Source organism: Danio rerio, chromosome 24, assembly GCF_049306965.1.
Source record: "Danio rerio strain Tuebingen ecotype United States chromosome 24, GRCz12tu, whole genome shotgun sequence".
Taxonomy (NCBI): Eukaryota; Metazoa; Chordata; class Actinopteri; order Cypriniformes; family Danionidae; genus Danio; species Danio rerio.
Genome location: NC_133199.1, coordinates 25,815,228 through 25,835,163, shown reverse-complemented (window position 1 = coordinate 25,835,163; position 19,936 = coordinate 25,815,228). Strand labels below are relative to the sequence as shown.

Here is a 19,936-nt window from a genome sequence, read left to right as displayed (position 1 = left end):
ATGTAACAACCATAACATTACCATTAGGTCTTGGGACAACTTTGATTAACTTTTTATTACCTACACCAAATGTTGACTAATGGAGTACATTTATAACAACTATTTATTTGTTAGACTACTTTATTGTCAAATCATGTTGCATACAAATGCAATTAACAGACTGTTATGTCAGTGCATTGCTGTAGAGGACAAATGAAGCATGAGACAGGTGTTTAGAAAGAGTATAGTTTATTTTGTTTGACCTGCAAACTTATCTAAACAAGATAAACTTTAAGAAAACAGCACAGAAACATTATAATGTGCGCGCTCATGAATATAACCCGCGGTTGTCTTCAATAGTCCTTCTTTGCTCAACAACTCTGCTGAAAAACAAAGCAAATCATTACAACAGCCAGACATATGGTTGAATCATTACAGTTACCATGGTTTCTATTTTAAACTATAGTAAACTAAAGTTTAAAACTATCACGTTAGTTTAAAATGGACTATGAGTGGGCCTCGCTGCTCCCACCCACCATAACCCTCGCAGCGTGGTCCCTTGGATTCACAAGCCGCCTGGCCCCAGGGACTGCACGAGCTCACTTACCTTGACCAAGTACAATCAGCAACACCGAACGACCTGACAAGAGTGAGAGAGAACCGACGAGCTTTATAGGAATGCAGATGCAAATGTTTACAATGCGACGTCACTGCTGTGAGTCTCGTTGTCATGGTGAGCGCTGAAGAGAGCACATCTCATTGGAGCACACGGGCTCGGGAATTTCGTCACAGCGAGTTGCGGTCGGCTGTGGACAAAAGCATATTAAATATATTGAATATATATTTTTACATTTTTGGTGCTGTGTAATATTCTGGGATGCAGTAGAAGACGGAGACAGATGAATAAAATTAAAGACAGCTGCGGGATATTAGAACAGAAAGGGAACCCGGCTAGGACAGACTGCTCTGACTTCTAGTGGTGGTAAGCTTCTTAATATCCAAGATCGCCATCTAGCCTAACCCAATAGCATGTGACTGTCCATGTCCAGCATTTGTCCTTTTAATTATTTTATGTAATTTAATATTCTATAATATATGTATTATACAAATAATATAATATATTTATATTCAATATATATTCCCATCACATCTGTGTTTATAAGGCTGTTTGCTCACTTAGTTTTATTCTGATCAGATATCCGATCCGAGCTGACCATATAAAATTAATTTGAATATATTTTGGCTGTTGTTGATATCCAGGAATTTTCAAATGTACTGTTTTTTTACCAAAAAGAATAGAAAAATTCGGAAGAATTCATTATTATTGTTTTATTATTATTATTATTATTATTATTATTATTATGTTTTAATTATTATATTTTTATTGAAATGGCCAAATTGTGACTAAGGACAGTTGCATGTGCTGGCCAGTTTGTTTTTTGTTTAATAAATGATAGTGGACTACAGTTTTTTTTACTGTAAAACTTTAACAGATTCCTATTTTCTCCTAATGATATATGATGTCATATTTTTTATTTAATTAGTCTTGTTTAAATTTTTTATTGCAATTTTTCAGGAAATATTTTAGTACATCAAAAAGTGTGGTTATGATGGCATCTGACTAACTAATCCAGCAAAAATAAACAATAAAATAAAAAAAATAAAAAAAACACTAAAATGCAGTATTTAAATATCATAGTTAACTAGAAACTGAGGCGTATGACTGCAAAAAGGTCCACTTTTTGAGAAAAAAAGAACCACCTCTTTCAGCAGGCTGGCTACGGGCCTGCCTTTTATTTAATATTTATTTGCGTATTTATTGATTGTTTTTGCAGGTTTCGTCCATTGCTTCAGGGGTAGTTAATGTGTCAGTGCTCTTTGGATAAGGGCGCTTTAAATAGATAAACAACGAAACCATAAGTCCAGGGCACTCTAAAAGTAAATTAAAAAAAAATGTAAAACACTTACTTTTCGAATGGCTTGGACCTATGATTTCGTTTATCTTTTTCATTGTCAAGCTCTGTTGCGCCACCGAGTGACACACTCGTGAAACTGCAGTGTAATAAATAGACATGTACGTCATCACACTGTTATATTTGGTCACGTTGAGACTGTGAGTAAATGTTAATAGATTTTTTTGCTGCTAAATTTACCTAAATGGCTTAAACTACAATGTAACAACATGCCGTCCCAAGTTTAAGTATTTTCTCCATCGATCATTTATTGCTTTGGAAACATTCTAACGATATCTAAAGGTTCGTTTATTACGGTTAAAAGCGCGTTTATAGTAGTTTACACGGTGCGCGGATGATCGGAAACTGAAAACACAACTAATAACTGCAAGCTGTTGGTTTGAAGAAAGTTTCTGCAGTTCCCCAAGCGGCAAGGGAAGAATAAAAAGATGTTTTGTCCACGGTGAGTGTTAAATAGACATTTTCCGATTTTGTTTTAATCTGTAAGGCTACTAGTTCAACCGGTTTGCTAAATGTTTATTTATTTGCTAATGAACGGCTCCCTCATATCAGCTCCCTCATTTCGCACAGGTTCCTGAAGGCTGCCGTGTCCTTCACGTGCAGGAAGTTTTCCATGGGTCAAATATCTCGACAAGGAAAGACTCTTGATATGGCTGAAGGTAAATACAGGAATACGCTAATCATTCCTGTTATGCAATAGTGATTATGTTTCATAAAAAGTACAGTAGAAATAACCCTATATGCGGGTCAGGCTCGGGCGCTTACCTTTTTATACACAATGGCAAGAAAATGAACAGGATGTCTAACAGGATGGACATAATGAACTAAAGTTAGACATTCCTCTGTGAAGGGTTGGGGGTGTAAGTTGACATTATCAACCTGATCACTTGCATCTTTCGAAATTTATTGTTAAAACAATATTTCTGTAATTTTATCCAAAAGGAAGGAACTTTTTAAAGTATAAATCAAATAATACAACTAAACATCACTTCATCCAATTTATTGGAGGTAAAAAAAAAATTACACACACACACACACACACACACACACACACAAGTGTCTTATCACTCCAGTATTATTCCTGCTTTATTGAAAACATCTATAATAATTCCAGTACCAAAAGTTCCTAAGCCCCCAGGATTAAATGATTTTTGTACAATAGCACTTACATTATTTTTAAGTGCTACAAAACTCATGCAACAATCAGTTTTCTGTATCTGTCTTCTGCTTTTAATTCTATTTCTTTTAGCTTATTAGCTGCAAAATAATTTTTATTAGACAACAAAATGATTGTCTAAGTCACCGATTTTCTAGCTCTAGAATCTAACAGGTTAAAATAGGAGGTTTGTTTCAGATAAAATGTGTACTTCAGTTGGAGCTCCTCAGGGCTGTGTTTTATACCGCTTTGGTGAACCTTTTTAATGAAAAAGAGGAACACAGCCCTGTTCTTGACTTTTTTTTTAGAAAATTCAACCTTCTCCTAGACACTTCTAAAACTAAGGAGATGGTTATTGATTATAGAGAGAGAACACAGAGCAAAACTGATCCCACATTAATTAATGGGGAGCAAATTCAGTTATTAACTAATTATACATATTTGGGTGTGATGTTGGACAATAAACTTAAGTGGGATGTATGGACTGATTGTATAAGGAAAAAGCTTCAACAGAGAATGTACTTCTTAAAGAAACTATTGTGTTTTAATGTTGACAACACATTGTTGATCATGTTTTATAGTGCTTTTATTGAAGGTATTGCAACATTTTGTGTGATCTGTTGGTATGGAAATGCTTCTTGGGTCCAGAAGAGGTCACTGGGGAGGGTGGTAACAACAGCCAGTAAGTTGTTTTGAATAATAAAACTAAAAATTATTGAGAGTATATACAAAGAAAGGCTATCATGATTATCAATGATGAGAAACATCCTTTATCAAACACCTTCCAATTGTTCCCAAATGCGTAAGAAATAAGAAAAAAATAATAATTTATTCCCCACTCAATTACGTTTTTTGAAGTCCTCTTTATTAGTTGCAGTTGATGGCTAGACTGGTTTTTTATTTAGAGCAGGGATACCCTGTTTTAAATTATATATATATATATATATATATATATATATATATATATATATATATATATATATATATATATATATATATATATATATGTTGCAAATGAAATTTCTCTACGGGGACAAATAAAGTTAACTAACTAACACTTACACACATACATACATACATACATACATACTTACGTACACGTGACATTCTTATATTTTAGCAAATCTTTAAACGTGTTCTTCAGTGTTTTTTTTTTTAAATCAAGATGCATTAACTTAAGATTCCAACTTAATAATTATCTTATTTTCTGCCATATTGAACAAATTAAGCAAGTTTAATGATTGAAGAGCAGATATCTTTAATTGAAATGTGAAAACTTACTTTCATTGTCTATTAAATTCTGTATTCTGTAGGCAGATAGTTAGTCTTATTTTGATCAGTTTCATTGACAACAAGACTTCTTATAGTAAATAAATGACATTTCATTAAACATTTACAATGAAAAAACAAACAAAAGAAATTTTTTTTTGCAGTGTGATCAGAAGCTACTATGAAGTGTTTTATATTGTAATGTATGTTATTAAACCTAAACCTGTATTTGTGTGCAATGAGTCGGTTATGATGTTGTATTTTCAAACATTGAAGTGTTGCTAATACAACTCATTGTGTGCTTACTGTAAACTTACATTTAGGGAACATAAAAAGGTTCCCTTCATATTATTTCATATTTTCCTTGCTTTGCCGTTTAAATGTGTTACTGTTAAGTCAGAAATCTCTCTCTCTTTTATCTGCATTTTCTGTTTATTTTTATGACCGTATACTCGCATAGTTCCTTGATGTTTTTCATTTTTTAAATGCCTTTGTCGTTCCTGACCTTATACCTTGCCTCTAATTAGCAGCCTGTTGGAGTAGCCATGTTTTGATTCCTGTCTTCTTTGTCTTCCTGTTTTGTTCCATGCGTGTCCATTAACTGCATTTTTCCCTTTAGCTTTATTTTCTTAAGAGCTGTTTTGACTAAAAAAAAACATAATGCGGTTAGTACACAATTGAGCTTAAATTTAACTTGTTGTGTAATCCTTAAAGGGACAGTAATGTAAGACTTTTGTGTGCTAAACAGGGGTGCTTTTCCCAAAACCATCGTTAGCCAACTAAGGTCGGAAGTTCCGTCGTTACAAACAGTTTGTTGATTTAGCATTTTCCAAATCCGTCGATCCAACAAACATTCGCAAACTGCGTCACAAACTTGAGCACTTGCAACTACACCTCTGGAGCTGTAGTTCGAAACATAGATCCTGGCTGACTTCTGTTCCCACTTATCCCTCCTATGCCCTATTAATTTAGAACACTCTAACATTCAAAGTTGGATTTATGAAAACTGAAAAAGCATAAAGGTCATCTCTCTTAGGTGTAATTTGCTTTCTCACTATTTTTACAGTTCAATTTTAGCGATCTTCATGTTTACAATTGTGCTCCCTTCGCAGTGCACTTTGAAAACATTGATGTCATTTTGAACACAGCCTCATGGCAAAAGCTATAGGTGACCTATTACTTAAAAGCGGAATTTATGTTACGTCTCCAAAGCTTGTGAAAACAAAAAGCAGATATTAATTCTTTTCACTTATAGTAGGGTATTTATTGAGTATCTGTACTGTGTATGACATGGGCCTGCTGGTTAGAATCTTCTGCTGTGGTTTACAAGTGTCAAATTATAAAAGTAGACTTTAAAAAATAAATAAATGGATAAACAAACAATATCCTACTTAATAATAATAATAATAATAATAATCATCATCATCATAATTATTAATATTATTAAAGTATGCTTTTTTTGTTTTAATACATAATAAATATTAAATGTCATTTTTTGATAAATAGCTTCATTATTTATTTATTTATTTATTTATTTATTTATATGTTGTATATATGCTATTAGAATACATGTTAGCTTTTGTAAGTGATTTCATGTTTTAGAATATGATATGTCATTCTCAATAATATTTGTAAAGCAAACATAGGCCCTTTATGTGCCATATATTTCAATTAATATGGAAAGCGAGTGCATGTTTTTACCAAATCTATTATTAGATTTTATTTTAAATGCATGTTTGTGTAAAACAATATAATTTGCACAAATAAATGATGGGGCTCTTCTCTAAAGAAGTTGTCACCTCACCCAGTTTAGAGCGTCATTATGAGCGTTTTACGTTATAACTAACATGGTTCAAGCGATGGATCTGCGACAGAGAAACTATGCGTTTTGGGAAACACTCGTCACTACATCGTTCTGTTCCCAAAGGATGCATTGTACCATGATAGTTCAGCTGCGAGTTGCGTCGTTGTTTGGGAAACACAACCCAGTTTGGGATGACTTTTTTAATAGACCTTTTGTGACATCGTTGTCTAAACATGTACACTGATTATTATGTGAATAATGTTTTTGGAGGGACATGTGAATACGTTATGCAGAGAAAATGGTTAAAATACTGAAGTATCAAAGATAGATGTAGTAAGGGTGTGACGAGACGCCATGAGACGAGACACGAGATTGGGTTCACGAGACAAGATGAGATTTTTGCACTATTTTTAAGATATCTTCAATGAAAAATAGCTACATGAATGGAAAATAATCTTTTATTCAACTGAAAAAAATCACAAACTGCAAAAGAATTTTGGTGCTTTTTTAAAAAAAAATGTAATGAATGGTGTTTTATTTCTATTTTGTTTTATTTCTTTGTTTCTATTTTTTAATGAATTCTATGCAGTAAATGACATGCAAACACTGTAAATATTTAGTTATAGACTCTACTGACTAGCTTCTCCCCAGTACAATTTCACACAAGAAATCAAACTCCTAAAATCTTCAAATTCATGTGATTTTTGGTATTTCCCTTTTAATTTTTTAGCAGTTTTTATTTCATTCAGCAAGATTTCATTCATGCCCTCGTCACAAACTCTGAGCAACTGAATGCAAATATGGACTGATAGGAGAGAGTTGTTTTAATGTAATTTGATATCGCACATCAACAGTATAAACTTGTGTTCGGTGATGATGAAGGCGTGTATCTCGAATCTCCAGAAGTTCACTGTGTGTGTGTGTGTGTGTGTGAGTGCAAGTTTAGAGATGTGTCTGTGGTCTTTTAAATAGTGTTTCAATAGTGTCAAACAGTCGTGTGTGTATGTCTTATCCTGTCTAAAAAGACCTACACAGCGGTAATAGTTTGATTACGACTGAAGTATGAATACTCCACTTCTTAATTCCAGTTGTTTACGACGATTATGACTTTAAGCATATGAAGTGCTTTTCTGTCGCATGGATATAAAGCATAGGTAATGTGTGTGTGGCTGCAGTTGTAGCCTCTGTTGGACGCGGCAGTAGCTGAACTCCGGTAAAACAAAAACGGTTTAATCTTCAGGGTTAAATTCACCCTCACGCTCCATTACAACATCACAACTCATGAGACAGCTTTTCACCTCGATGAAAAATCTCAGTGCGATTTAACCTTGTGATATCTCGTCATATGAAATCTTGTCACATCCCTATTATGTAGTCTTTAATATACATTAAATTCAGATTATTATGATAGCATCACCTTTAATATAATTTAAGAAGATTGCTGAGATTGTGAGATTAACAAATATAGCCCCATTAACATTGTGCATTTCTTATACAATGTTGTAAATGTTTACCAGTGGCTCTTAATGAAATATATTTCAAATTTTTGGATTTTCACAGTTCGCAACAGATTGAGGGAGGTAGTCGGTGCATCTACCAACTGGCAGTATGTCACTGATATAACATTTTTACAATTATCACATTATCAAAATAAGCAAAACACTTATTGTCTTATCGGTTAAACTTTCTCCATAACTTACAGAGATCAGCAGCAAGTGTTGTCTGAACGTTCATCACTATGCCAGTATCTCGCTCGCAGTCAAGATGACCTTCCAGCAAAACGAATGAAGGACAGTTTAATTGAGGCGCATCTTCCTCTGGGTTCCCAGCCTGCTTTGAGAGAGAAATATCTCAACTCTCACAACAGCGTCAGGTACTAAAAAAACATTATTATGCTCATACAGCATGGTTATTAATTGCTGGTTCCTTATATATACAAAAACAGTGACATTTATGATCTTTTGTTGTTCCAAAATTTGTTTTCTTCAAAGGTTTGGACGGATTTTGGAGGACTTGGACTGCTTAGGAGGTACTACAGATGTTTCTCCAATAATGTATTCTGCTCCAGAAGTAAAAGCTCTGTTAGCTTTTTCCACAAGGAAGTAGATTTTCAAAAATAACTTGGGCTGCCCGATATTGAAAAAATCTGATATTGCGATATTTTATTTTGCTGCGGTTTATATCGCGATAAGAATACAATTTCGGCAGACGACCTGAAAAACTCTATTTAAAATAAATTCATTAACTTTGAGGAGTGAATCAAAGAAATTGCAAGTATAAATAAATAAGATAGAGCAAAGATAAAAGTGAAATAAGTAGTCAGATTCAGGTACAGTAATACGATATACGATATTATCATGATATTTTGCCCCCAATATTGATAGATCACAATATCAACGATATACTGTATCACAAGAAAACCTTCCACAATATATCATGATATTTGTAAATTAAGAGGGAAAAATGCATCATAAAGTTATAAGATGTATTTTTTTCATTAACAGCACATATATTTCTTAAAATTACAACATTGACATATGTTTAATCCGCTATTACAACAAGCACCACCTCATGCATAGCTCTATTTTGTTCTTTGATGAAATAATCAAATGTAATGTAAAATGTTAGTCAGTTTTTCCACTTACAAAGTCCGTCATGTAAATAACAAATGTGCTAATGTGAGATGAGACTCTGATTATTTTTTTCTCAAAACACACCCATAACTCATTAAGAGAATAAGCTCAACCCTGTTAGACCATGCACTACGGCGCAAAGTGGATTTTTCTGTCCTTAAAATAGCAAAAGTGGATTCGGACATGCCCTTAATGCTTTTGCGCCATGCGCTTTGGACTTTGCACCAAGATCGTTAAAATAGAGCCTTTAGTTCGCCCAAAAATGAACAATCAGCCATTATCTACTCACCCTCCACTGGTTCCAAACCCATTTGATTTTCTTATTTTAGATGAAAACAAAGGAAGATATACTGAAGAATGTTTGGAAAAACAGCCTTTGAGTTGCGTAGTATTTTTGTCTTGTCAACGGATGATTTTTTTCAACATTTATCAGAATATTTTGTTTTGTGTTCAACAGAAGAAAGGAATTTAAAAGTACTTAAAATTTTTTTGTGTGAACTATCTCGCTTTAACCAACTTTATATGCCAGCTGTTCACATCGATTACATTTTTAACAAAGCATTTGTGTTTAGCAAAATCTATCCAGGAAAACTACATTATAACAACAACAAAAAAAAACAGCCAATCAGAGAGTAGCAGCAAGCAGATCAAAAAGAGGTCTTAAGCTCCGCCCACTATCATTAAGCACTGCAAATGACATCAAGTTCATCTCCCTTCATTCTTATACCAACATATATTAAACATATTTAATATATTTAATAATACGATCATGGGATTGTAAACATTTGCTTTAGTAAAGCCATTAAGCACTGTTAGTGTATACTTATTTTGACTGGTTTTGCTTCAAACCAAAGTTTATAATGTGATTCACCTCATAGTGGTTTAGTTTAGTCACATTCACAGAGAGCATCACACACCATCTCATGTTGGTCTCTTTAGTGCTCATCTGTTACTCTCACACCTGGAACGAGGAGCTGCAAAGTTCTCCGCTGTCTATTGTCACCGCCCTAGTGGACAAGATCGGTATTCCATCTCAATGTTTTGCATCGATAATAATATATGTATTAAAATATTTATTTTTATTAATCATTGATTCATATGCTATTGTTATTGTATCTCAGACATGAGACAAAACGTCATCTACCCAGACTGTGACATCAAGTTCACTGGTCATGTGACATGGGTTGGAAAGACCTCAATCGAAGCTAAAATGCACATGTCTCAGGTAATTTCTTTTCCATTTTTTTAGTAGTGCATATTTTATTTGTTCTCTTCAGATTATCATTAAACAAAAAAAAAAATTTGTTTTCTCAGTACCAAAATGGCACATATGCAGACTTATTAGATGCTACTTTTGTAATGGTGGCTCGAGATCCTGATAACAAAAGGTATCATAGCTCACTGATGTGATCTAATTGATATACTGTAATATGAATTAATTCCATTTTTTTTTTTTGTCAGGGCAGCTTTCGTAAACCCACTCAAACCGGTGGGTCAAGAAGAAGAGGCGATTTTTCTTCAGGGTGAAAGTGAGTTTTGTTTTTTGAAGTCTATGAATTTGAAGTTGGTAAAGTGTTCATATGATGACATTTATCCAAGTATATGTTGTCTCACCTTCACATTAGTAAAGTGAACTCTTCATTAACAAAGAAAAGAGATGACATTGCTGAGGGTTACACTGATGATACACTGAGGTCGTATTAAGCTAAATGATCAGTCTATGTAAGAAATTGAACATCATTTACAATTTTATTAGCTTTAATCCACAGCAAACATTTCTTACTACGTGCACAAGTGTAGTGATTTTTTGGTTCTTACCTGTGATTGTCAAAGATGTGGCAACTGCTTCAAATTTTGCAAGCATGACTCGAGTCTGAGAACTCACACATATATTATCAAGCAACTGGAAGCCAAGAACTGATATACTGTACATATATGATATACTAATGACAAAGTAACATGGATACAGTTAATAGAAATGTTCTACTGAAGAAAAAAGTGACCTATATTTTCAATAGCATGAGTGTGAGTATTCTAACTGTAAATTGAAATTTTTAATTGACTATTCCATTCAAAATATTTGTAAATGCAAATTATAGGAAAAAAAAAGAATCGGCACACTGCCACTTTGGTTCTTAAAAGACAATTGAATTGGACAACAGTTTGATCAACAAGGTCTTTATCAGGTCACCAGATGAAGGCCTTGTTGGTCAAACTGTTGTCCAATTCAATTGTGTTTTCAGAGCTAAAGTGGCAGTGTGCCATTTTGACCTTTTCTATTGTATTTGGCTTGATCAAGCACCTGCCTTCAATATTTTCTTAGATGTTTGCACACTGATAGTTTTTGTTTTAAATGAAAATTATATTTCCCAGGGATGGGTTGCAGCTGGAAGGGCATCCGCTGCGTAAAACATGTGCTGGATAAGTTGGCGGTTCATTCCGCTGTGGTGACCCCGGATTAATAAAGGGACTAAGCTAAAAAGAAAATGAATAGATGAATAAGAATTATATTAAAAAATACATTAAAAAATAAAAGTCTGTGTTTGTATTGCTTTATTATTAATTATGAAATTTACATTGGTCAGTAAACAAGAAGAGGCGTGTGGAGCTGAGCACGGCGTCTCTTCTGAAAGTGGCTCCTACAGCAGAGGAGAGGACACTCATTCACAACCAGTTCCTCAACACTCTTGACACACGGTCCATTTATGAGCATTACACAGATAGAAATACCTGCACCTTTTAAAAACCATTTTTAAAGAATAGTTATTTTTACCTGATAGGACTGTCAGCTTTCGCAGTCGGATTTTACCTCCAAATTCAGTGTGGATGGAAGATGCCAAATTGAAAGGGCTTGAGATTTGCCATCCACAGGTAAGAGGAAAAGAAGTTCAATCATTTTAATAAATAAATATTTTCTTTTTATATATATTAATGTAATGTGGGCTTTGTACAGGAAAGAAATATCTTCAATCGGATATTTGGTGGTTTTCTGATGAGAAAGGCTTATGAGCTTGGTCGAGCTAATGCCTGTGCATTTGCGTAAGAGGAAAATTAATCATTAAAAAATGTTCTTTTAAACAATGCTGTTCTTTCCTCTCATGGCCGTATTTGTGTCTTTCAGTGGATGTAGACCAACTGTTGTGGCAGTTGATGATATTTTATTTCGGAAGCCAGTAGAAATTGGTTCTTTGCTCTTGCTGTCTTCTCAGGTTAGTACCAGAGCTGCAATATATCGAAAACCTGTTGTCATTGCGATGATAGTATGCAATATCCCTATCGCAAAGTGGTGTGATTAATTACATTTATTTTATGTGCCATTCACTTGTGAGTTGAATGCACAAATTTGCTTATGCCAATCAGATTTGGCCTTACTATTTATATATCCCCCTCCCGTGTAGGCGCCATTGACTAGACCTAGCCCGAAGCTGAACCTAGTGCATAGTGCTGAAAATCAAACACGGGTAACAATTTCTTTTAGAATCTACAGTAACTCATTGTCTTCAAATTAGTTTGCAGGTAATCTTTACAAAATCCTTAGAGTAAAACAGTATTCATTTATGAAAAAGAAATAACCCCCTCATTAAATTGTAATGTTTTTATGGTAACAAGAGTTGTATTTATACTACTTGTTGTGTTGTACTAAAAACACAACACAGAATGTCACGAAACACTCCAGATAATGTTAAAATGTTCGGCTTTTACATTTTAAAATGTTATTTGTTGTGGAAACCATTACAACAATTTCCCGTAGAATCTACAGTAACTTACTGTAAATCAATTACAGGAAAAATACTGTATTTACATTTACAGAACTATTTATCTTGCTGTATACAGTATTGTATCTCTTTACTTTAAAATATACAGTTCACAATGCAACTTCAGTGTTTCCTGTAGGATTTTTTCCAGCTGTGGCGGCAGGCTTTTTTTTCACAGACCTACCTGTGGCGTTATTTCAATGACAAATGTCGTGAGCGCAGTATTAGAAGTCAAGATCGCATTTATGTTATAGCCTACAGCAAGCATCTCTTTGCTTGCGCGCCGATTTCCTCTGCACGTGCACAAAACTTTTTGCACACCCCCTCAAATATAAGCCGCTTCAAGAGCGCGCAGATCTTGTGCGCTCTCAAATAAATGCTGCTGAAGTGCGATTTAGTGCGATTATGTAATGAGTATGTCTCCAGCATTTATTAGATTTGCTATTAATATTTATGAATGTTTCCCTAATAAACCTACAGAGCGATATTAATGCGTCCTGAAGTAAAGTGAAACGGCTATACGTCGTGTTTGCTGGCCTCACGCATCATGCACCTGTCAGTCAGTCAGCACGTAACCTTAAAGGGTTAAACAAATGACGCACAGCACTACTACAGTTACAGAAAAGTTTGCGCTGTTATAATTCACTTATCCTTTAATACGTTTTGGTGCGATTATTACCTGCTATTTAAAAAAAAATGTTTTGAATGAGAAGCTGTAATGTAGCCGTGGTGGGATAAATTTCGACGTGGTGCCATGGGAGAATGAATGTAGCGGAAACCATGAACTTTAAAACACAGTAAATTACTGCATAACTCTCCTACAATAAAAATCAGTTTGTATCACAGTTAAATATTGTGTAAATAGACCCTTTTCGCATGGCATCACGCGATGTCTGGTTTCACTCCAAACAGTGTCTCTTTACTTCCGAATACACAGAACTCCTCAGTCAGCTGTATTTACTACAGATACGGTTAGATGATGACTACGGCTGTTTTTTAACAACAGGATTATAATGCAGTGTTATTACATTATCCAATTATTTGTAACTTATTATTAATTAGGGTAAAATGTATGGCAGCAGGACACTGTCTAAAGCTTTTAATTCATTTAAATGAAGAAACTGAGAAAACCAATAATGGATCTGTAATTGATGTAACTTTTTGCATTTATAGATGAAATACTTGCCGAGATGAAAGAGTTTTACTCATGCTGGAACATTCACATAACAAATAATATACATTCATATTCATAGCAGCATCAAACTAAAAATAAATCCATTGTTGAGGAAATAAACTGAATTAATAGGTGAAAGGTGGCAGACACATCATTTTCTTGATAAACAATAACTTATTCCTATTCTTTTCTTGTCGGCTTAGTCCCTTTATTAATCCGGGGTCGCCACAGCAGAATGAACCGCCAACTTATCCAGCAAGTTTTTACACAGCGGATGCCCTTCCAGCTGCAACCCATCTCTGGGAAACATCCACACATCCACACACAGTCATACACTACAGACAATTTAGCCTACCCAATTCACCTGTACCGCATGTCTTTGGACTGTGGGGGAAACCGGAGCACCCGGAGGAAACCCACGCGAATGCAGGGAGAACATGCAAACTCCACACAAAAACGCCAACTGAGCCGAGGATCGAACCAGCGACCTTCTTGCTGTGAGGCGAACGTGCTCGCCACTGCGTCGCCTGAAAAGCTTTATTGAAATTTACATAATTATATCTTAAATTAGATGTAATTTGAATAGAAAAATCTATGTAAAAAGTACATATAAAAATTTGCAAAAAGAACGTTTCTCATATCGCAAATAATAATAATAATTTATATAGCCCTTTTCTGGACACTCAAAGCGCTTTACACATTGTTGCGGGGAAGCTGATTGGTGGAGAGTTAAACCCATACTCTTTTTGAAGGATATCCTGGGATTGTCGGGACCTCAGTTTAACGTCTTATCCGAAAGATGCCGCTCACTGAGCAATATAGTGTCCACTATCCTGGGGCATTAGGACCCACACAGAGTGCAGGGGGCCACACTAACACCACTTCCGGCAGCATCCTAGCTTTCTCATATGGTCTCCTATCAAGGTATTGACCGGGCACAGCCCTGCTTAGCTTCAGTGGGCGACCATGTGAGAGTTGCAGAGAGCTAGCTGCCGGCAAAAAAATAGTGCAAGAAAAAAAATATTGTTATTGCAATGCTCAACAGCAGTCTCAAACATCACATGTTTTCCCACATTGTGCAGCATCTAGTTCTTGTGCATTTTGCAATTTCCGCCTATTTCAATTTTATTCTTCCTAATAGATTTATGATGTCTTGATCAGGTTTGCTACACTGAAGGAATGTATGTCCAGGTCAGGGTTCATTCAGAAGTGCTCGATCCTTTAACCAGACAGCACAGCACCACCAATGTGTTTCACTTCACTTTCCGTCTTGAAAAGGAAGTCCCAGCTGTTGTTCCACAGAGCTATGGAGGTTAAAAGATACTATATGACAATACAAATATATCCTGTTTGAAAATACAAATTTTTATATTTCTATTTAAAATGTTTTCTGTAACTCAAATCATTTGATCATCCTCAGAGTCAATGCTGTACCTGGATGGAAAGAGGCACTTTGATGGGGCAATGAGGAACCATAGCTGAGCATGGGTTGTGCTGATATGATCAGAAGATACCTGATACGGTTTTGCAGACATTGATAGCTCCAGTTACAGGAGTGTGTGTGTGTGTGTGTGTGTGTGTGTGTACACATGAAAATTGAATTTTTATTTTCTAAATGTCCCCCTTACTGCAGTTATGTCTTGTATTTCATAAGTTTGGAAATGTAAAGGTTTGTATGAAACACTTTCTGTGATATTGTTAAAATGTTGAGAAACACAATGCTAGACTGTGATGTACTAAATTGACCAATACACACAATACACAGCAAAATATGGGGACCCAAAACAACTCTATGGGTGTTAATTTCAACCCTTTGAAAGTGTCTCATGGGGTCCACTCAAAACAGACTTAAATCAACACTTTCAAAAGGGTTGGCACATTGACACCGAAGTAAGGGTTAATTTTAACTCAGGGCAGAGTTAAAAAATGTAACTATATTTAACACCACCTGGTGTAATATATTATTTTATTCAACTCTCTTGAGTGTAAATATGGTAAAAAGGTCAAATAGACTGTAAATTACAAAATAAAAAACATTTTATTTGAAAACATTCACAACTTCAACAATTCATTCAGTTTTTAAAATGCAACAATGTCAAATTTGCTTTAAATGTTTTATTAGTAAAGACAGTATCAACAAAATATGATGTCCAAACTTGATGTTTCATCAGAGCAATTTGAAAATTCAATATATCGTCACTAATAGTTTTCTTCTGAAATTACATTTTAAACAACTTGGCGTGCAAATCTTTCACTTCTGGTGTTTCCTTGGTCCTCCATATCAAACACAGCAGTTTAAATAAAGGTATAAATGCTGTAAACTTGTGTGAAAACAAACTGGAGCTAGGAAATCTCATCAAGCATGTCCTGTGAAAGATGTGCTTCCCAGCCACAGGATGACCTTTTTATCCATGACGATGTACAGTAGTAGCTGCTGATCGCTCGTCTGGTGGTTCCTGAAGCACGGATATACTGTAGGGTGATGCTCATCTAAGAACTCTTCAAGACTCCAGCATGACTAAGAAAAATGTTTGAAAACAAATTGCAATCAAATTCTATGATATATTTAAAAGAACATTTAAAGTAAATAAAACATTCAAGAAATCTAAACTCACCTTTTGAAAGTCTTCATGATGATCCACAACTTGACTCTCCCAGCTGGTTGAGGTGACAGGTTATGGAAAAGTAGAAAAAACACATATATCACTGTTGGATCTCCAAAAACAATTAGGTTAACAACTATGACTAGAACTGGAAAAACAGGCAGCTGTCTGTCCACAATCCTGAATTTAACACAACACTTGGAGCAAAATTCAGAGGAGCTTAAAATATTTTATATCATTTAGTGATGCTGACTTCCCCAAAATATTGGCCACAGTGTAAAAAATATTCATAAACTTACAGTTTTCTGTAAGCGTGTGCGTGCGTGCGTGCGTGCGTGCGTGTGTGTGTGTGTGTGTGTGTGTGTGTGTGTGTGTGCGTGTTTCTTTACCAGATTCAACTTGTTAGGCCCTTTCAGGTCCAGTATTGACGCCACCTTTCCTGGAGTCTAGCAGATGTTTCAGGTCCAAATATAATCTAAAATATTAGGATAAGCAGAAGAGAAAAAGTGCAAAGCAAACAGCAAAACATTATTTAAGTAACAGTTCACCCACAATACAAAACTTATCACCTTCATGTCATTTGTTATTCTCTAATGCTCTAATACCCTCTCAGCTTATTGTGAAACAAATACAGAACTTTATCAAACATACCTTCATTATTATCACCACATACGACCAAGAAGGTGTGCTTGGTCATTTCACCAACTCTGGAAATACACCATCCGTCTCTAATCAGCCACCGTCACAGGGTCTTGTGTTATTGTACAGAGAACTGTGGCTGTTAAAAAACAACAACACATTAGTATCTAACACATATGCATAACCTTCAGATAAAAAGGAGAGATGAACATCACAAAGTATGCCTCACACTTTTTCACATATCTTTTGATTCAGATGTTGATTATTGATAATAAATCTACAAATCAAACCTGTATCATCATTAGGCTGCTCAAATATGAATCAGTTGATTAATTTTACAGACAGGTGGCTGTTTACAACGCACTAATAAAACAGAAATGTTGTGTACAGTGCATGCTAAGTTTAGCCTATAGTTTTAAGCACAATATCATGCGGGAGAAAAAGCTTGACTAAGATGTTCCTGACAACAGAAATAGCCTAACTTACTAACGTCAGACATCCCGAGTTGGGAAAAGTCATTTTCGGGGGATACAGAGTTGATTTGCGGGAGGTAGCGGGAGAGATGAGTACCTAAAGAGCAATGGGATGAGTTGCGCGCGACGTACCTGAAGAGCGGTGGGGGTGACTTGCGCGCGACGTACCTGAAGAGCTGGGAGGGATGCGGTGGAGAAGGGCGTGCAAAGTGTTTAATGACCGGGCGGGAGACGCGCGATTTCCGGGAGATGATCATTCATTTGCGGGCATCTACTTGGGCATCTGGGAGTCTCTGTGCATTTGCGGGATAACGTTAACGATAGTCCCGCAACTTCCGGGAGACTTCTGTAACGTTAAATGTCTGATAAAGTGCAAACGCGGTCATTTAAAGACATTAATGTTAACATTCCGACTTTAATGGTTGTCAACACTTAATATAATTCAAGCGTACGTTATCACACGAGTCTAAGTTATGGACTAACGTTAACGGTATATGGACGGCCACGAATGAACCAGTTTAAAAGGGCCGCGGTGTTTAAAATAACCAAATTAACGTACACGAATAACAAACAATCATTTGTTTCAGTCAGGAAGCCTTTTACAAGTAAGCATATGTTCATTTACTCACCAGATATGTTTTAGAAACTCTCCAGAGCTTATGGAAACCGTCCTGTGTTGCCGTTAGCATCCGGGCAGAGTAGGCTAAGGTTAGGCGGCTCCGGGGATTCCCTCGCTAGTTTGCTTGGAATTAAAGGAGAAGTGTCGATTTTATTTTACAGATGGGTAACAACGCACAAAATGGCATTAAGCGTGACAGAAATGTGTTGAACATGTACATTTGATGTTTTTACGCACTATGTATGCGTGAGCATATATAAAAACATTCTTGAAAAGAAGTCAATAGCAATGCAGTTAAGCTAGATACACAAACGACCATGAATGAACCGCAGAAGTTTAAAATTGTAACTCCATTCTAAAGTTATTAACTTAACAACATGTTTACAACTGTATTTCCTTAAAGAAAGTCAGTAAAATACCAACATTTAGGTAGTTTGACTCACCAGTTGCTGTTCTAAATCTCAGATGGAAAATGGCGTCTGGAAAATTCTTCAGTGACTGGGGCTGCATGAATTCCCGGATGTTGGAAATAACACCACCAAGTGTGGAAAAGATAACTCCTTGATTTCGCACTGAATAAAAACAATTCTAACTCTTATTATATTCATTTATTAAAATCTAACTCTTTAACGTCAACACTTTACTCTCAAATGCTTCAACACCGAGACTTTAACTCTGATGAATTTGCTGTGTACTCTTTATATTGCTCAATTCCTTTTTTCCTTTAGCTCTTTACATTTTCAACAGAAAAAAATAAAAACTTGTTGTCTTGAAAGATGTGGGGCGACACGGTGGCTCAGTGGTTAGCACTGTTGCCTCACAGCAAGAAGGTCGCTGGTTTGAGTCCTGACTGGTCAGTTGGCATTTCTATGTGGAGTTTGCATATTCTCCCTGTGTTCGCATAAGTTTCCTCTGGGTGCTCCGGTTTTCCTCATTGTCCAAAGACATGCGGTGCAGGTGAATTGAATAAACTAAATTGGCCGTAGTGTATGTATGTGCATGTAAGAGTGTATGGGTGTTTCCCAATACTTGGTGGCAGCTGGAAAGGCATTCACTGTGTAAAACATATTCTAGATAAGTGTGTGGTTCATTCAGCTGTGGCGACCCCTGATGAATAAAGGGACTAAGCCGAAATGAAATAAATTAATGTTTTTTTTATAAATGTACTTCAGTAATTTTCAGAAACATAAATGTGTCCTCAAGTTTTTGATTTCCAGGCCTAAAAAGAAAAATGAAATTCATAACATTTTAGCTACAATGCAATATGGTGACCTTAAAAAAAAACTCAAAGTTTTGACTGATGAAATGAGAAATAACCCCCTCATTAAATTGTAGTGTTTAATGTTGAAGGATTTTGTTTTGTTGTAATTGTTCTTTTTTTCCGGGATTTATTTTATTAATAAAACTGCATTTCATTAATTTTCTTCACTGAAATGGACATTTGCAGAACCCATCAAGAGACCTTGTGTGGCAATGTGTTAATCTAATCATTCTTTGGACAAATAAAAAAGGTCCTGAACAAAACTCTACATTACAAATATATAGCCAATGGGGGCGAATTCTGGTTTCTTTATTTAATTAAGGTATTAAATAAGGCATCCAGGACACGTTTTAAAATGTCATTTATAGTGGTAACCATTATAACAATTTCAGAATCTCTTTTAAACAGGGTTGTAACTCAATTTTATCACTAAAAACCGATTAACTGACATCTTTCAGCCAGACTCTTCTGATGAGTTTTGTAGCTGCTAAATTATTATCCTTATATTATACTTTAGAATTTAATATTACTCTTTTAGAATAACTTTTCTACGTCTTGTCTTCTCTTATCTCTTATCTCTGTGTTACGCAAAGAAAAT

The 19,936-nt window shown here is 35.3% G+C and overlaps 1 protein-coding gene and 1 long non-coding RNA gene across 3 annotated transcripts; one reads left to right on the top strand and one right to left on the bottom strand.

Moving 5' to 3' along the window:
* The first annotated feature begins 443 nt into the window (after nucleotides 1-443).
* acot9.2 (acyl-CoA thioesterase 9, tandem duplicate 2) lies at nucleotides 444-16,355 on the top strand. 2 transcript variants are annotated; one of them, XM_073940574.1, is made up of 15 exons: nucleotides 444-961; nucleotides 2,523-2,611; nucleotides 7,742-7,787; nucleotides 7,884-8,054; nucleotides 8,173-8,210; nucleotides 9,754-9,837; nucleotides 9,936-10,039; nucleotides 10,129-10,202; nucleotides 10,276-10,343; nucleotides 11,400-11,511; nucleotides 11,595-11,685; nucleotides 11,768-11,853; nucleotides 11,936-12,023; nucleotides 14,905-15,055; nucleotides 15,164-16,355. In XM_073940574.1, exons 2-15 carry the CDS (start codon nucleotides 2,566-2,568, stop codon nucleotides 15,223-15,225), a joined length of 1,221 nt encoding a protein of 406 aa, XP_073796675.1. In that variant the 5' UTR covers nucleotides 444-961; nucleotides 2,523-2,565; the 3' UTR covers nucleotides 15,226-16,355. The 2 variants fall into 2 exon arrangements, with proteins under 2 accessions (XP_073796675.1, NP_001032476.2); NM_001037399.2 differs by lacking the exon at nucleotides 444-961 and adding an exon at nucleotides 2,072-2,394 and having other exon boundaries at nucleotides 15,164-15,504.
* LOC137489237 (uncharacterized) lies at nucleotides 15,765-18,580 on the bottom strand. Its single transcript, XR_011008631.2, has 6 exons — nucleotides 18,521-18,580; nucleotides 18,088-18,200; nucleotides 16,998-17,124; nucleotides 16,736-16,821; nucleotides 16,359-16,401; nucleotides 15,765-16,261 (listed from the first exon to the last, which is right to left on the bottom strand). It is a non-coding gene; the product is annotated as an uncharacterized lncRNA (long non-coding RNA).
* Between the last annotated feature and the right edge of the window lie 1,356 nt (nucleotides 18,581-19,936).

Excerpts from the sequence above, each read along its gene's own strand:
- acot9.2 (NM_001037399.2), top strand. Across the intron at positions 2,612-7,741 it reads GACTCTTGATATGGCTGAAG|TTCGCAACAGATTGAGGGAG; the intron begins GTAAATACAGGA and ends GGATTTTCACAG. Across the intron at positions 10,344-11,399 it reads GATTTTTCTTCAGGGTGAAA|TAAACAAGAAGAGGCGTGTG; the intron begins GTGAGTTTTGTT and ends TACATTGGTCAG.